General features: G+C 45.9%; 1 protein-coding gene across 4 annotated transcripts in view; it reads right to left on the reverse strand.

Moving 5' to 3' along the window:
- GSG1L (GSG1 like) overlaps positions 1 to 18,011 on the reverse strand; it is a 56,029-nt gene that overhangs the window by 33,032 nt on the left and 4,986 nt on the right. For 3 of the 4 annotated variants that reach the window (XR_008439656.1, XM_053992250.1, XM_053992247.1), the window contains exon 2: positions 5,748 to 5,795. The exons of the other annotated variant lie outside the window; for it this stretch is intronic. Coding sequence is in view for 2 of the 3 variants with exons in the window: in XM_053992250.1 (XP_053848225.1) it covers positions 5,748 to 5,795 (48 nt within the window). In the remaining variant the exon portion in view is untranslated. The remainder of the gene's footprint in view (positions 1 to 5,747; positions 5,796 to 18,011) is intronic. 4 annotated transcript variants of the gene reach the window in all.

Below are 18,011 nucleotides of genomic sequence, written 5' to 3' on the forward strand. Positions count from 1 at the left end.
CTGCAGAGCAGTGAATTAATGTTTTCATAGAAGTGTCTGTCATCGCCCAAGAGCTCTATCCTGAGGGGAAAAACTAATTCAGAACCCATCACTATATATGTAAAGGTAGGATGACTCCTCATGTTCCCCACTTGGCATTTATCAACACTGATCATTATCTGCCATTTGCTCTCAGTCACTCAGTGACTGAGAAGGGTTTCTTCATGCTTCAGAGGCCTGCAGTGTATCCAGTGGTTTGCAGGCTTTCAAGATTCAGCTGTCCTTTTAGCTGAACATTTTAATGTATTTTAAGCAGATCTTGCTTTTCTTGAGTTCCCTTCTTCACAACTTTTAGAAACACTTCTATTGCTTCTGAAGGAAGCTGAATCTGCCATACAAGCCATACAAGGGATCTCTTACTAACATTTTGAATCAAGTGTAGGGGTAAGTCAAGAGTAACAAGCTTTCCACTAATTTCTCCATGCTCATATCCAAAGTTTGTCTCTACATCTTGCATAACATTTCTTGGTCTGTGCACGGTGTTTTAGAGTCAGCTCCTGCTGTTTTGTTTTCTGCCCTTACACTTTCTCTGCTATCAGGTTTAACCCTGCTGTCTCTGAAGCTGTCCCAAGGGGTGATCACTAACCTAATTCTGCATTTTTTATCTGAACATGGAATCCATCCACAGAGATTGTGTTGCTCATTAATGACATTACCTTGTTACTCTGATTCAGCTTTAGTACATGACATCTGCTTTGTCTTTCAGTGTAATCAGCAACAAGACATTATTGTCCCTCCAATTATCTTTCTCCCATCAAAATTCTGCTACACCTATTATGTCAGGATCCATTAAAATCAGGCATCTAGTTTTTCTGTTCTCATTAATTGCTGTTGCAGTGCTGGTTTAGGAGCATGTACAGAACTGGCTTAGCTTTCTCTTTTTTCTGTGCTGTGTTTAGGTGAGACTTGATTTGTTTACTTGCTGTTTTCCATGTGCTACTTTAGCTCTGCCAGCCACTTTTTAGGCAATGCAGAATTGTTATTGCTTCATCTCTCCAGGATGCACCATCACAGGCTGTGTAGAGGACGTGCAGGAGGCATCTCCTACCTCTGCCAGGACAGTCTTTCATTTAACCCCCCCCACCCCCGTAAGATTTTGGACTGTTCAGTGTTCACTAGCCATTAGAATTTTCCTTCTGCAGGGTTTTGCCTTGCCTCAGCCTCTGTGGTCTCTGAAAGCCTGGTTTATTTCATGTGTGTGAGTTTATCAGTAGGTAGGAAGCAGTGCAATGCAGGCAGCTGCTGAGGGCCTGCTGCCTTGCCATTCCTTGTGGGAATTGTTCCACAAAATCAGGTACCACAGAGCACTGGAGTAACCTGGCCAGGCTGTACCACACCTGTGAGGAGCCTGCCCTGGGAATCCAGCCCTGTGTTTGTGTGGCCATCTCAAAGCTTTGAGCCAACACTGACATTTGAGCCTGTTCCTGCAGCACTTCCCCACAGGGCCCTCAGGCCAGAGCCCCTCATCTCCAGCTGTGGGCACTCAGGTGCTTGCAGACCTCCACCAGCACCATCCCAGAAACTGCTGGGGGCACCACATTTCCTGCAAAGCCCTGCTCTTCTCCAGCAAAATGCTTCCAGCACAAGTGCTGCTTCCAGCTGATTTCTCTTGCCCAAGGAGTTGGGCTGGGCTCACCCTCTGGCTGGGAGCTGGCAGTGATGCATCCAGAGAAGGAGGCAGGAGCTGGAATCCGCACACAGCAGGGGGAGGAACACCTGCGGGTGTGTCCAGCTGTGCTGTTGTGGTGTCACTGAAGCCATTTATCTGCTCATTTGTGGGATCTTTTGCTCTCCATTGTGGTGTCGTGGTTTCCAGATGCAATTTTTGGTCTTGGGTTCTTCCTTTTGAACATATCCTCCGTGGCCTCTTGGGGTTTTTCTTGGGCACAGATTTGAGGCTGTGGGAAAGGGATGACAGAAGGTGCCATGGGAGGAGGAGGAGGAATGTAGTGAGGAGTGTGCCAGCCTCAGTGTCCTGGTGGGGCACCACAACAGGGACAGAAGTGTCCCTTGCTGAATAAATCACCCTTTTCTTCCTCAGGCAGCAAAATATTCAGCAGCAACAAAACTTTGATTAAGTTCTGAGAATATCCCAGAAGAAATGGAGAACTGAAATATCAGGTCCAGCCTACTTTGACAGCTCCCTTCCAGCTTCTTTTGGAAATATTTGCTGTCTTACTGCTCATGTCTGTAGTGAAAATGAGAGCACTTCGTGGGCCCCAACATCTGCTCAGTGAGAGCCCATTAAAAGTCCTGGCTGCTGTAACCAGCTATTGCTCTATCATTTTTATCAATAGCAAATGTAAACTCTCATAGGAAAATGTTTTTTTTTTTTTTAGTTAATATCTACCATCATGAAGCTGATTTTGCTAAGCAGCTTTGGCACTAAGAACCAGCAACAGCTAATAAATTCAATGTTAGGCTTATGAGGTTCTGACAGATTCCTGGCAGCTGCCTTAAATGCAGGAAAAAGCTCTCCTAGTGTGGGTTGGAAATGCTTATTTATACCATACTGTGGGTCTGTTTGCCCCAAATTTTGCTGCCTCCTTTTAGTAGATGTCATTGGTGAGATATATGACAAGGCTACAATAACTGATCAGAGATACATTTTCCAGCTACACCAGAGATCAACACTAATGCATAAAGATAGGAAGCTCGGCCATAAACTATTAGATTTTTACTGTAAGAATTTTCATTTATGAATGCAAGGTTTGTGGTAAGGATGTGACTAGACCTCATCATGGATGGTTTTATTTACTGTGAGTTTTATGATAGTTCTTTTTCTGTATCAGAGGGTTTTAAATAATCTGCAGGAGTTTAACACCACCTTGCTGTTAATTGGTGGTGGACCCAAGCACAGATGGGCTGTGCAACTACACTGAGTGTGTTCTTAACATGTCTTAAAAGTTGTGTCTTAAAAGTGAAGGATGATGTGCTCAGAAGAAGGCGTGGGCTTCAGGAGCCTCTGTTTAGCTTTGAAGTTGGTCAGACAGGGATCCTCTTTGGACCAGGGAAAACTAAAAGGAAAACTTTGGGAAACCTGCGTGCTCAGCTGCAATAATGGAGCTTGTATTGCAGAGACATTTCAGATAAACAACCACTTTTTGGTGGTAAGTGATGCTAAGAATATGTACAGAAAGTGAATAAGCTGCAGTCTCATTGTGAAGCTAAGTTTAGTCCCAAATTTCCCAGTTGCACAATTGCCTGTGAAAACCACAAGGTTTGAACTGAACTCAAATTTGCTATTCACTGTATTTCATCCTTTCTCATTGACTTGAACAGGCTGGAACTGAGTCGTTGATAAGCCTCTGCTCATTAAAGTCAATGCTGAGTGAGGGGATGAAGAAATTCAAGGAATGGGGAGCTCCTTCTAACTGGAAAAGAGCAGATTAAGTCAAGACATTAAAGAGTTGTTCAGTGAAAGTAAATCAGGCATCAATTTTCTCTTCACGTGTGGTGAAAGTAGCCCTGGAGAGTACAAGACTGATGGTGAAAATTCCAGATTAACCATGTTGCAGTGTCCAACTTGATGTACAGTTGTGGAATTTATCGTGGTTTTGTCTATGAGTCTGATGGTCAGCACTTTCCATCTCTGACAAACATTCCTCTCTCTTTCTGTCAATATGCCTTACAACTCCATGGAAAGCCTTCTGAAATAGATAGAATTTTCTTTATAACACTACACAGAAAGAGCCTTCCTTCCTCAAAAAAGAAAAATAGAATAATCTAGAAATATGCACTGACATCATGCAGCAACTCTAAAATTCTCCTGGAAAAAAAAATGCTGACAGCATTTCACACAACCAAAAGAAATCCTGAAAGCAAAGCACTAAATGCTGTTTTGGAAAGTGTGTGGGTGATGCCACCAAGCATTCTGCACCATAATGAAGTTCCAGAGAAAGGGGATAAAGCAGAAAACCACCCCAGTGCCTTTAGAGCAGGCACCTTGTGCTTGCTCTGGTCTGTCTGCTGGAGGGGCTCGCTGTGCCCACAGCCCTGGCGATGGGAAGGCAGGGAGCTTCCCTTCCCCAGCTCCTCTCACACCCCTGGCCATCCTCTCTCCTCTCCTGTGTCTCTCCTTCAGGATCAGTCCCACTCCCATCCTTGGACAGAACTTTCTGGAGCTTCGAGATCCTCGCTGTCGTTCTGGGAGCTGCACTAAAAAGCACAAAACACCCCAGTGCATTACAGAAAAGTGCAGCTTTCATCTCTGTGGCTCTCTGCCCTCCTCCTGATGATGCCCTAGGATTTCAGCTTTTGTTTTTTTCATGTATTTGTCATCCTGCAGGTTTTAGTGTATAACTCTAAGCTCCATATCCAGTGTGAGCTGCTGCTTCCCCACTTTGGGCAGACACAACAATTCCTCTCCAGGCCTGGGAGTCAAGGACACCTCACTGCCTCATCCTGAGAGATGGAAACAAAAGTGAGCTGGGGGAGCAAATTTGGGGTAAATTACTTCATTACCCGAAGCTGTAATTGGAAGATTAACCCCCAAATGGACCAAACTTATAAAAGTGTGAAAATCAGTGACCCTTCATCCATTTGGGTGTAGCCCCTGGGGGGCTTCCTCTGCCCAAAATGTACCTGAAGGCCCTTCAATAAATATAACTGCTTTTTATTCCCTTAATTTTGTCTGGCCTCTGTTTTTAGGTAGCCTGAAAAGGCATCACTGAGTCCTTTTGTCATGTTTTCTATCACTGAGTTTGTTTTCTGGTGGCTGCTGAGTGTTGAGCTGCTGGTTTTGTAAGAGCCTTTGTGCCCCAAGGTCCCATTTGTGTGTGTGAGATTTAACTGGGAGCCCATTAGCGACACTAATCCCAGGCTTGTTCTTCCCTTATGTGCATAATTTATTTGGGTTTGCTTACAATGAATTTCACAGAGGCTCTGTGGCTGTTTCTCTCCCTGCAATATCCCCTGCTTTATTAGCAGTAATTGCCTTTCTTCCCGTTTTCCAGTGGATCAGCAATTCAGGCAAATTAAGGAAAATTGTTCTTTACACCACTTATTGCTGCTCCACCAAGCCTGAGGAAGGCATCCTGTGCTCAAAAGGTTTTGGTATTGTCTCAAGTGATCTGACAAAATATATGGGGCATCTCTTCAGCTGGGACCAGGATGGGCTCAGTTCACTTTAATTGAGCTCTATGCATTTTTTCCCCCCTTATAGATTTTCAAAAGTGGGGTAAATTTCTTCTGAAAATGAAAGAAAACTCAATAATCAATCGAACTTCAATACCAGTGAGGTGAGGAAAATGGTTGTGACCTGCTTCTGTGCACTTGAATATATAACTTTTCACAAGAGTAAACCAACCAAAGAAGCATCTGGATGAGTCTTTCTCACAAAGAGATATTTTGGTACTGTGACTGTATTTTTCTGACCCTAAATATCTTCATGGACTGAGGAGACCACACAGCATTTCCTTCCTCACTAGATGAAGAAGGGAAATGTCTGTCTTACAATACAAATCTTTATTTTTCTTGCAAAAAGCCACCTGAGTTAAGATCAAATAAATGACAGACCTGCACAAAGTGAGCAAACAGCTGCCACAACCCCTTGGTGCAGGTTTCAGCTGGCTGTGTGTGACGTGGATGACATGAGGGTCCCTGTGTGCTGGGGGATCGTGCTTCCCCTGGCACTCAGGTACCACAAGACACAACACTGATGCAGTCTGGAAAATGGGAGGCCAGAAGCCTTGGCTGTGTGCTCTTACCTTTTTCAGAAGCCGGGGCAAGGTCAATAAAACTTCGACATTTTTCACCTTTAAAAGAAAAGGATTATTTTAGGAGACAGAAGTGGGTTGGTGTCGCTCTGCCTCCTCTCTCTGCCCGGGGTTCCTGCCCTCACTCCCACCCCAGTCTCTCCAGGACCTCGGGGCTGTGTCACACTGGGGACAGACGTTCCCCTGTGCCCCCACCCACTGCCCCAGGGCTGGCCTTCCCTTGGGATTGCAGCCCGTGACCAGGGGTATGGGTTACAGGGAGCGCAGGAAATCCTTCCTTGCCGGGCCAGAGATGCTCTTTGCCAAGGGCAGGAGCAGTGCTGGGCTCTGTCTGGGGGGACACAGGGACAAAGACCTCAGCAGGTGGCACTGGGAGGGCAGGGGCCTCTTTCACCTGCTGTAAACGTGGTGCCCAACCGGCGGGAAGAACGATGAGCGCTGACTCCAATGATTTCAGAAGGCTAATTAATTACTTTATTAAACTGTATTATACTATAACTGTATTACACACTATTACACCAACAAGAACTATCACTAACTAACTAGCTAGAAAAGCAGTGACTCTCTCCTGAGAGTCCTGACACACACGTGGATCCAGCTGGTCAATGAATCCAAACAACCACCAGCAGAGTCCAATTATCAAATCACTCTTCAGTAAACAATCTCCACAGCACATTCCACGTGTGCACAACAACGAGCAGCAGCGAGTGAGGTAAGAATTGTTTTCCTTCTTTCTCTGCTTCTCTCACAGCTTCTCTCAGGAAAAGCCCTGAGAAAGCCAAGCCTCTCTCTGTTCAGAGGACATGTGAATACCACATTCACCCACACTTTTGCCCTCCTTCTCATCACCAGACACTGCCTGTGCCCCACCCAGTGTGACCAAACCTCCCAGTGCTGGGGGCACTGCCACGGGCACAGAGCTCTCCATACACAGATGTGACACACGTGACTGAGACAAAGCCTGAAGCACAAAGAGGCTAAGGAAATGTATAAACGCTTTAAAAAATGTTTAAAATGCAGGCAAATGCCTTGCTTTGAGCATCACAGCCTGTGCCACTCCCTGTGCTCCAAATTAAACTCTCTCTGTTTAGCACCCCACCTTTGGCCTTGCAAGAATTCTTGAGGAGTTTCTGAACAGAAAATGTATCTTAGGGTGGATGCTTTGACCTTTCTTTTTACTTCTTCAGGTAACCAAAGATGATCAAATAATTCCTCTGCCCTGGGTGCATCCCTCCATCAAGTGTATGTGTTCCTTTTGATATGATGTGCTCCAAGGTGTGCTGGCACATCTGCCAGAGGAGGTCATGGAATAGAGTCCATTTTGCCCTTTAAGATTTTAATTGATGCAAAGGCAGTTATAGGACTAGGCTGGTTTTTTAAAATTAGCTTTGCTCAGTTTTAATTACAAAGTTCAAAAGACTAATTTAGGAAAGATGAGCCATTAAAAAAGAATAAACAGTGAAATGCCACAGTGATGGTGAAGTCAGTGTATTTGTTTCTTATTTGTAATTCAGTGTGCATAAAAAGCAATATAAAGTGTTCACCTTTCTGGTGTCTTTGCTGGCAAGATTGAGATAAACGTAATCATTCAAATGATAGCTGTGCTGACATAAGAATCTATCATTATAATGCTATTATTACTACTTTTTATTTACTTTTTGCAGTTTTAAATCCATGCCAAATACACTGAGAGGTGATGTGTACGTAGTCTGTTGTCTATGTATAAGTAGCTATAAAAGAAAAGGTTCACTTGACATTGATATGCACATTTTGATATGTCCAGGGGAAGGATTTCTACTCTGTGAATCCAGAGGACAGCCAAGAAAAAAGGAAGTGACACTTGGTTTGCCAAAGCACCATCTCTGTTTCCAAAGGGGTGGGCAGGGCAGGCTGTATCTGAGCAGAAGGAGTGTCAGGTGAGACAGTCAGCCACTTTTGGGGCAGACAGATGGAAAGATAACTGCTGGATCACAGAAATTACCAGCCCTGCACATTTCCTGTTCAGAGCAGGACCGTGACTTTTCCCACCCAAATTCTGAAATGCTCCAAGGATGGTAATACCCATCCCTTAGTGACTCAAAGATGGACTTTCTTCCCACTCTGGTCCACTTCTGGACAAGTGTTTCCTTATACCCAATCCACACTTCTGTGGCTGCTCTGGCACCAATGCAGTCATCCTTTGTCTGTTTGTAGGGACATGAACAGGCCCAGCTCCCCCAGGTTCTTTACTTTAGGTTCCTGACCAAGAAATCCAGATAAGTAAGTGGACTATGAAAGATACTCAGGTGTAAGTAGAAAACATTCTCATCCAGAGCCTTTGAGTTTAAGGGTATGAGGTTTTTCAGGAATTTTATTGACATAAAATCAAGGGAATATAGGGAGAGTGACCTCTAGATTTGGACTTGATATAAGCAGATTAAGCAGGATTTTTTGTTCTAGCCATATGGATCTGTGGTTTGGGTCTGGTTTTTGTGTGTTTGTTTTTTTTTTTTTCTTTTGTCAAATGTAAGTTATTACTTTTATCACAGTTTTATTTGAACCTGACTTCAATCTGCCTCTCACTGATCATCCCTCACTTGTGTTACAGTGAATCCAAAGCCATATTACTGGAAACCTTTAACAGATACCTGGCTCTCCAGAATGTTATCCCAAGACAGGCAAAGGGGAATGGCCTTTGCTACTAGAAAAACAGCACAGGCTGCTCTGAGAGCTGGTGGTGCCTTTCACCTCCTGGCAAGGGACAGAGTTTCTCTGAGTTGCCACTGTTTGGCTGCAGGTGCCTCATCTGCAGGACAGAGGAGAGGGTGGTCACAGGCTGCTGGGAGGAATGAGCATCCTCTTCCTCCCTCAAACTCAGCTTGCCCAGAACACCATCTCTCCCCGTGGTGAGGCCTCCAGTTTAAAAATCATGGACACGAAGTGCTGGAGTGTCCAGAAAAAGTCCTTTAGGAGTCATAGCAAAAAGAATGGCTGGAGGTAGAGGAGAGCCTGGTGGCACCTCACTTGCAATGGCTGACTGTGCCTGCCTTGCTGCTGAAGGGCATGGTAGGAACTGCACAAGCAGTTCCTGACTCTTCTCTTTGTTGTTCCTGCTGCTGGAACACTGGAAAACCCTCTTCCAATTTCAGTGGTAGCCACTGGTGGTATTTATAAAGCACAGTCACACTTGCACATGCAGACATGCATCTCGCTGAGAACTGAAGATGTCAGCAGTGCTTTCACTGTTCCTCTTAGGATTTATTCTAAGTTATTTTTGGGTATCTTGTATAACTGATCTCTTAAGCCCTCTTAAGTTTAATTTTAGACTTGGCAGAGTTTATCCTGCTGTGCTGTCCTTTTCCAGATGCATCTTCTCCCCCTAACCAGGCTCCTGGAGAGTCTTTAGAGAATACAGAAAGACTGTTCAGAGAAGCAACAAGAAGAGTCTCTGGGATTCATCCCCTGAGAGCCCTGCCTTCACCCCTTTGTGGCTGTGATCCTGACAGGGGAGAAAGCCAAGGAGTGACCTCTCCTGCACTTCACTCAAGCAGAAAGAAGAGGTGGGACCTGGCTGGAATTCTCTGCACTTCCACGCAGGAGCAGTGGCCATGGACAGTGCACGTGAGGCTCTGTGAGCTCAGCAGTCCCAGGGAGCTGCTGGAGGCTGAGCAGAGAGGGCTGACCAGCACCTAAGCAGCCACAGGCAAAGCACTTGGCACCAGCTTCTTCTGTGCCTTCCCAAGGGTGAGGTAGAAACATCACCTGTGCAAGTCCTTGCAAAGGCACTCCCTCCTAATCACACTGACCCTGCACGGGCTCAGCTGTGCCTCTGCTGGGCTTCCCGAGGAGGGGACATGTCACAGGGATCTGCAGGACTGGCAGATAGCAAGGGTCCAAAATTTATCTGTGGCTAATTAATCCTAATTAATTAATCTAATTCTGTATGTGTGCATGTCTGTGAGTATTTTTAACTTGCTGGGGAACTTCAAACTGGAGCAGCCAGAGAGTGGGAGGAGACACATCTGGAAAGACTGAGCTGGTGGGTGGGGAAGAGTCTTGAGGTTGTGTGGGTAATAGATGATGAAAATATCTGAGGGGCCACCAGTGTGATGCCCCCATGCATCTGCAGTGGGAAGAGGTGGAGGTGTTCCAGCAGGATCTGCAGACCTGGGCAGGCAGAGGAGGAAGAGGAGCAAGTTTGGTGCTGGGGGGATGTTTCTGTGGCTGATGAAGGCACAGCTCTCTCTGAGGGTCTGTGTGGTCAGAGACGTCAGTGTCAGGCTTGCACATGTGTGTGTGTCCATCCTGGATGGGAAGGGCCCAGCAGCAAACGGGTGAAGGAAAAAGAATTCCCTGGGACTTCTTTAAGCTTCCTGGGATCACGCTCAGCATCCTCTCAGACAAACTCCCTGGGACTTTGTTGTTACAGGATTTCTCCCATCCCATGCAGCTGGGGCAGCTGCCTCAGCTCTGCAGGGTGAATGCCTTCCAGCTCCAGGGCAGTGTGTACTGAGGAAAGCTCAGCTTTGGGGGCTGTGTGGTCTCAGGAAACCATTAGAGGAAGGTGTGGATTTGATCAGTCAGTGCCAGGAACACAGAGGAAGTTGTGGCAGTGTTAGGAGATGATCTCTCTGTCTTGCTTGCAGCATGAGGCCCATACTCCTTCTCCTCCTTCCTGCTCACAACATGCTGGGAAGCCCTGAGCTCCCAACTTCCCAAGCCTGTGCACGTTCCCATCATGGAAGCTGCCTCCTGTGTGCAGTGTCAGAGCGTGTGAGGAAGAGGCAGAAGGCGGTGCAGGGCAGGCCCTTGAGGCAGAGCTGTGCCTGGGGCAGGGTGAGCTGGAGAGAGCAGGGAGGGGAGGAGGCACTGCTGGCAAGAGCTGCACAGGCTGGAGGGGTCACCCGTGGTAGGTGGGTGAGTCCCAGACACCTCCCTTTCCCTACAAAGTGGAGGAGTGGGGCTGCCCCATTGCCTGCCCCACTGAAGGGTCAGTGTCACACCCACAGGGCCAGCTGGGGCTGTGCTGGATGCAAATCCTCACACCAAGGCAGAGCTCAGAGCTCAGCACCTCTCTAGCCTGAGCAATATATGAAAGCCCAACTTTCCCCCAAGTCCAATCCTGCCAGAAAATCGAGACAAACAAGTCCTAAAGAACCATCAGGTCCCACGATTTGCTTGCTCCAGGGCACTGCCCTGCCCTGCCCTGCCCACCTTGTGGGTACATCACACATCCCTGGCTGTGCCTTCCAGCATGGAATTCTTCCCTGGAGGCAGCTGAAAGGCAGGTCTAGGTGCACAGAAATTGGGTCTGAACTCCAGCACACAGATGTTCATCCAAGCCCTGTGTGCCCTCTGCCTTTAAGCCTTTGGGAGACCCACGTTCTACTCCTTCCACCTAAAAGGTGTGGTTTGTTTGCTCCTGTCCTCAGGACCTCACACAGGCCAGGAGCCTGGAGACTGGAAATGAAGAAGAAGGCAGAAAAAACACCAAAAAAGCACTTCAAGACAATATTCTGTTTCTAACATGGCTGTTGTCATAGCAAAGAGCAGAATTTGATCTTCTGGGTCCTACTTATTGATCCAAGTTCTTTCCTCTTTGAACCAGGGGTAAATGCCTGATTAATAATGACAGCAGCAAAATAAAAACAACCCTGAAAAAACCCTACCTTGTATATCTTGCAATGACACAGTTTGAAAATATTCAAGCTAAATAAATTGACTTTAAAGAAATCTTGTAGTTCTGGCTGAACTCTGTTATAACTCTGCTTTTCATCTTGCAAAAAAAAAAAAAGAAGAAAGAAAAGCTGTCTGTATCCACTTACTCTGCATAAAATTTTACGAGTTCAAAAGTGCAGTTATGATGGAAATTTAAATGATTAAATTTCTTTTAAACAACATTCCCTTTTAGTAACACCCTGGCTCCCAGCCTACGACAGACAAGGTCCCCTTTTTTTCCCACTAGGCCCTAACACATCTTTATCTCTCCAATTATATCTGGAGTCATGTGATTCTGATGAGATCCCACATCATTTACTGAGAGTAAAATCATTGTATTTGTCTAAAAAAAGATGTAGCCCTCAAGGGATCCCAGCCTAGACGAGGCTGAGGACTCCAACACAACTTCAGTGAAAAAAAGTACTACATGAGGGAAAATAGAGGTTAATAGGCTCACTCAAACTGAGTTGTATCGGGTTAATTACCATCTGAAATATTCAAACTTTGATTAAAGTCATCTCAGAGCACTTAATTGACTTTTTTTTCCTAATGAAAAATAGAGTGTTAATCTGTAAAACCAACACTTTCCAGTTGACCCTGTTGATTTTGCTGGAACAATATTTTCTTCTGGAAAATAAACAAGCTCACACAGAACTGCACAAAAACATGTCTTGAACCATGCAGATAATTATTTTCTCTTCCTCTGACAGCTGCCACTCATTGCTGCTGCCCATCAATGTTTCTTCTACCTCTAAATATCTTGAGAATTTGCCCAATTTCTCAGCGATTGCTCACAGCCTGTGTTGCCTTTGGGATTGCTTTTAAACCTGAATGCTGTGCTGCTGTTCTCCTTCAGCAAACCCAATCCCTTCCAACTTCCTACGTCTCAAAGTGGGAAAGTGTAAAGCTTCCCACTTTCCCATTTCAGGCTTGCACTTCTCCTGAGTTTGCACATTCCCAAAGGAATGTTGCTAATTTTACCCCAGAGGTCCCATTCCCACGGTGGGGTTCCCTGCTGGGTGGTTGGAGCAGGGAAGGGCTGTGCAGGGCAGGGAGTGTGGGCAGGGCTGGGAATGCTGGTGGTGCTGCCTGGGACTATGCCATGGCAACTGCTTGTTCCAGGCTGCAACTCTCCCTGATGTGAAAAATCTTAGCCAGCATCTCAAAGCAAACATCTCCACGGGCTGCTCTCAAATCATGTCTAATTGAAAGCCAGCCAAGTCACAAGATTCAGCTGATTATCTTGGTGAGACCTGAAGGATGTGTACACACATCCATCATTTGGAGAGCTGGGAAGGAGTTTGGGTTTCCAAGTGATTGTGAAAATCGGGGGAACAGCAGTGCTGAGAGAGGTTTTCAATGATTTTGGTGTCAAATTAAAGCTGACTTCATTAAATCAAGGAGCTCTGAGTTGATTTAAGCAATTGAAGCTGTAGAATGGAAAGGGGAGGGTTTCACCTGCTCATCCCAGAGGTGACACACTGTGCTGACCCTGAGCCAATGTAAATATGCCAAAATAAACTAGATATTGGCAGTCCAGGATCCCTGAGACACCCAGAAAACTGGGAAAGACAAAGCCCAATGCTCTTCACAGAGGATGTAGCTGCTGTATGTCCCTCACCATATGAAGTCTTTCCTTCTCCTGTCCTCCTGTGCCTGCCCTGGCTGCTCTTTGGGTTTAGATGCCCCGTTTTTCCAGGCAGGAACCTCTGGCTTGGGGTATGGAAACAGGTAACTTTAACCTTTTCTCCATGACTTTTAAAGGAAGTGAACTGCAGCACACTGAAAATTAATATCCAGTTTTGAAATCAAGTGAAAAAAGTTGTGCTTGCATTTCCTCTTGTGAACCTTATTCCCAAGCATGTACCCAATAACTTTGAAACAAATTCTCATTAGTGTTTTCTGTCTGCCTGGGTGATGCACAGTGAAATCATGCTGTATGGTGAGGTTTTTTTGGTCCCTCCAAACCTAGTGAGTCTAAGCATGGTGAAATGTCTCTACCTCTCAACTGATTTTCCACATTGTGAGCATGGTTTGAGTCCTTTTTGTAGCCAAATGGAAAGTGGAACACAGGAAAGTGGATTTTGTTTGCCTGTGGCTATTCTACAAGCCATGTCATTCCATAGTAATTACATCTGCTTCTTTTTGCTCACTGGCTTTTGTATTCCTTCCTAAGCTAGATCAGCAAAGGTTGATGCTGCCTTTTGGTTTAGCAACAAGAACACTGATGTTACACCAATTTGTGACTAACAGAGGGTCCTGGTTTCAGCAGCCCTGTTCCCTGCTATCCTGGTTTCAGCAGGGGTAGAGTCAGTTTGGTTCCTGTAGCAGGTACAGGGCTGAGTGCTGGGTTTAGCATGAGAACAGTGCTCACAACACAGAGGTGCCTTGGGTGCTGCTGAGCAGGGCTTGCCCAAATCAAGGACTTTGCAGTGCCTCTTGCTCTGCCACTGAGGAGGTGCACAAAAAGCAGGACAGCTGACCTGAGCTGCCCAGGGGGATATTCCAGACCACAGAATGTGCTGCTCAGTGTGTAAATTGGGGAGAGTTTGCTGGGAGCTGCCAGTCACTGCTTTGGGCTGGGCTGGGCAGCAGTGAGCAGCTGCACTGTGCAACACTTTTGGGGAGGGTTTAGTCCTCTGTCTCCCCTTTTCTCTATTTTTATTACTTCTTGTTGTTGTATTTTACTTTATTGCAATTATTAAGGTGTTCTTTTCTCAGCCCACTGATGTTGCCTTCCTCTGGCTCTCCTCCCCAGCCCATTGGGGCAGGAGTGAGCGAGGGGCTGAGCAGCACTTAATTATCAGCTGTTAAACCACAACAACCTGTACATCCCAGTTGTGAGATCTGCCAGTCAGCCAGTTCTCCTAACCCCACATAAGGAAAGTTTTAACATCAGGATTGAGAATGGTGTAATTTAAAACCCACGGGGATACCACAGTGATTGATCTTCCATCCCTTATGCATTTCCTCAGCCCTGAAAGCATCTGCTCATATTTTGCACTGACACTGGGGTAAGGCATCTCAGTTCCCTTTGAAATCTGGGACCTGTGTGTTAATCTTCCAGCACTTTGAAGTTTATCCCATTTACAAGGAGCTACCAGAGCTCCTCAGATGTTTCCTTTAAGGCTACTGGGTTAAATGGCTGAGAACAGACACATCCAAACACTCATGAGGAACAGTAACATATCTAATAAGGAGTAGTTAGCTGCCTGGTCCCTGACTTTGCTCCGTGATGAGGCTCAGCCTGCAGGGCCTTTATGTCCATGTTTTATGGATGATAGATGTTCACACAGCTAGTGTGCCCAGCAGGATCAGGAGGACCTAAAATCCAAAACTCCCAGAGCACCGCAGACACAAAATATCCCCAACATGCTATAAAAACCTGAATGTCTGCAATAAAGCAATCACCACCACAGAAATCACAGCTATCATGTACCACAGGAAGGGAGCAAGAGTTCTTGTGAGGAACAGGAATAAATCTGTACATTCCTATGGCCAGACCTATCTCATCCTGAAAGCAAAATACCAGGGATTTGTTGGGAGGAGTTCACAAGTGCTTTTCTGCAATGGATCCTTCCCATGCTGTAGAGGAAGGCAAAAATTTGTTACTCTCCCTGTTATCTAGCCTGAGGGAGATTTCCCTTCTGATCCCAAATTAGATCATCAGTTTAATGTTCAGTGCATGAGCAGCCATACCAATTAGATCCTGAGCAGCTGTAATAATGTCAGCAGTGGCTGAGCAGCCTCCTCACACAGTGCCTCCACCTGGAGCCAATTTCTGCTGCTTTAGATTAGTGAAGGCATTAAAACCTCCACAAAACGTGACGGGCACCCAGTCAGCAGCTATTTTTCCCTTGGCTCCTGCTGGTGCCCAGCAGCCCCCCCAGGGCAGGGATGTCACGGAGCAGGCACTGTGTGAGCCAGGGAGGCAAGAGGGCTCCTCCCAGACATCCTCAAACACCAACACATCAGCTATGCAGGACTCACTCCAAGCTTTCTCGTGCCAGAAATGTTCCTCTTCTCTCCTGCAGTTCTTCCTGGCACTTTGGAAGGCTCCATTTCAGCCCATGGGTTTCCTTTGCTCACACTGCCCTCTGTGGAGGTGACGTCCAGACACACTCGGAGGGAACCTGTCCTTGGATTGTCACTTTTCCCCCTCAGTTATGAGTTACTGAAGTCATATTATTTTCTTTGTCCTTACAAGTGTGAGGTATCACTGCATCCCCTCTAGCTCATCAGTCTGGTGCACTACAGAACGCCAGCTTTCTTTTCTTGAAGGAGATTCTCTTTTCCTTATCTACCTTGGAAATCCCACTCTGCACCTATTTCACCTTCCCCTTTTTCTTACCATAGCCGTGCACCGTGGTGTTTACAAAACACACTGGTGTTGCCTGTGGTGCTGATTTTTCCCTAGAATAACCTCTTTTTCATGTCACAGCACTTGGCAGCTCCCAGCCACCCCACAGACAAATACTGGCCCCCAACTTGGTTCTTATTTTCCCCCTGCAATTGGCACCTACCTGTGACCTCACAGAGCTTTAGGCCTCAGCATCTGGTGCTTTTAACCTTCTTTAAAATGTAATGCTGTTCTTACAACTCTGTCAGGCCAGCTCACATTTTCAGTTAGGCAGAAAAATCTCCCCTCTGTAATGCCAATATTCCCAGATTTTGTGTGGCATGTACGTAAGAGGCGCATTCAAAGCAGGATTATTCTCTTCAAATTAAAACTTCTGTGTTGGGAATTGCAGCGTCTTAGACAGATTCTCTTTTGGCCAGTGAGGCAAACACGTAATCCCAGGGCTCAGCTGATCCCACAGGAGGAGCAGTGTAACCTCCCAAGGAGTGCTCCCTGCTCTCTGTAATGAGGATGTTGATCAGTTTGGGCACAGACACCTACGTTTGCTGATGGCCACGGGCTGGCTGCAGGATTCATCTCGCCTTTATTTTTTTAGGTGACACAAATTGTATCCCTAGCTCTTTTTTTTTTTTTTCCCTAGGTTGCTAATCCCAGCAATAACAGAATCAGTCCCAAAAGCAAATTTGAGGACAACTAGAAACATCTGGTCTCCACTGGGATAATTCTCCCTTTTGTATTACTTGCCACAGTCTCCTTGTAAGACTGTTCTTCAGTCAGTTTACAATGTATTTATCCCAGTGATAATCAATAAAATAAAGTAAGTCTGCAATACATGTTGATGCAAAAGGCCTCCCTGCTTCACTGTCTTTGTGTTGTCTCCTGTGACAGATATTTAGGGAAGCCGGTGGCAGATATTTAGAGAAGAACAAAGGGGTGGGCACAGGGTGATTCTGCTCCTGTGCTCCCCTTGTCCCACCAGTACTGCAGCAGCAGTTTGGGAATTGCTCTAAAATCATCCTGTCAGTAACAGGAATGGAGTTTTGGTCTCTGGATCCATGCAATTCCCAGTTTTGGCCATCTCAACATTCCCTGGCAGGCAGCTCTGCAGGAAGGAGTACTTATTTTTGTCTGTTGTGCCTTTTTGTTCTGGAATCATGGAAGCAGTCAATGGTGTGAGTTGTCTGAGCTAAGTCATTGTCACTTGATCCCCACCAATGGGACATCTCTGTGCCCTGGGCCTTCTGTCCAGCCTGGAGCTCAGGCTGTTCAGTGCTCCCCAGTCTGGAGCCTGCCTGCCTCTCCCTCTGTTCTCACCACCCTCCCCACTCTCTGCAGCTCTTCTGGAAAGAATTTTCACTAGGACATTCCACCAAATATTTTTTTGCAAATCCACAGAAACTGGGTCTAATCCATTACCCTTATCTGATAAGTGGTTCATCTTGGTAAATGATTTACCTTTAATAAACCCATACCTTTGATAAAACCTATTTGTTGCCATGCAATGAGTGCTTTCTCAGAAAACTGTCCTAAAATCCCTGGGTCAAATGGCCTGTACAATTTTTTCCACTTTTCTTTAAAATAGCGATGTACAGATTCTTCTAAACCTGCATTTTCATGTAGCAATTATTTCAACATCCTCAGATGGAGATTATCCTAGCCCCCTGGGTTCAGTTCCTCTAGCACTGGAAATTTTATCTTTAATACAGAGCTCTACCTCCCTCATTCCTTTTACCACTCTTTCCTTCCTAACAATTTATAACTAGCACTTTTTACATTCCGGTCATGCGAATAAACCTGCCAGGTTTCAGTCATGCCAATTATATTGTATTTCTCATAATCCAGCAAGAATTCCCAAGCCCTCTTGCTTTTAATTATATACTCACAAGGTACTTCTCCCCAGCCCCTCTCTGGGCAGGCACCTGTGGTGAATCACTGTGATGTGTGATTATCACAGGGGCGGGGGACAGAGGTGTTGCAGAACCACTCTGCAGCTGTGAAAGGCTGTGGCAAGTTCTGGTGTTTATGGCACAGATTTACTCATTTCTGCAGGAGAAACCTCTCTCCCTCTCTGGCTTCTCCTCAAGGCACATTCAGAGCCCACACTTCTGACCAGTTTTGACATTTACATCCAATCTAAATTCCACTCTCCCGTTTCCTCCTTCAGGAGTAATGGGTGGCACAGAGTACACGACGGGCTA

Source organism: Vidua macroura, chromosome 16 (genome assembly GCF_024509145.1).
Source record: "Vidua macroura isolate BioBank_ID:100142 chromosome 16, ASM2450914v1, whole genome shotgun sequence".
NCBI classification, from domain to species: Eukaryota; Metazoa; Chordata; class Aves; order Passeriformes; family Viduidae; genus Vidua; species Vidua macroura.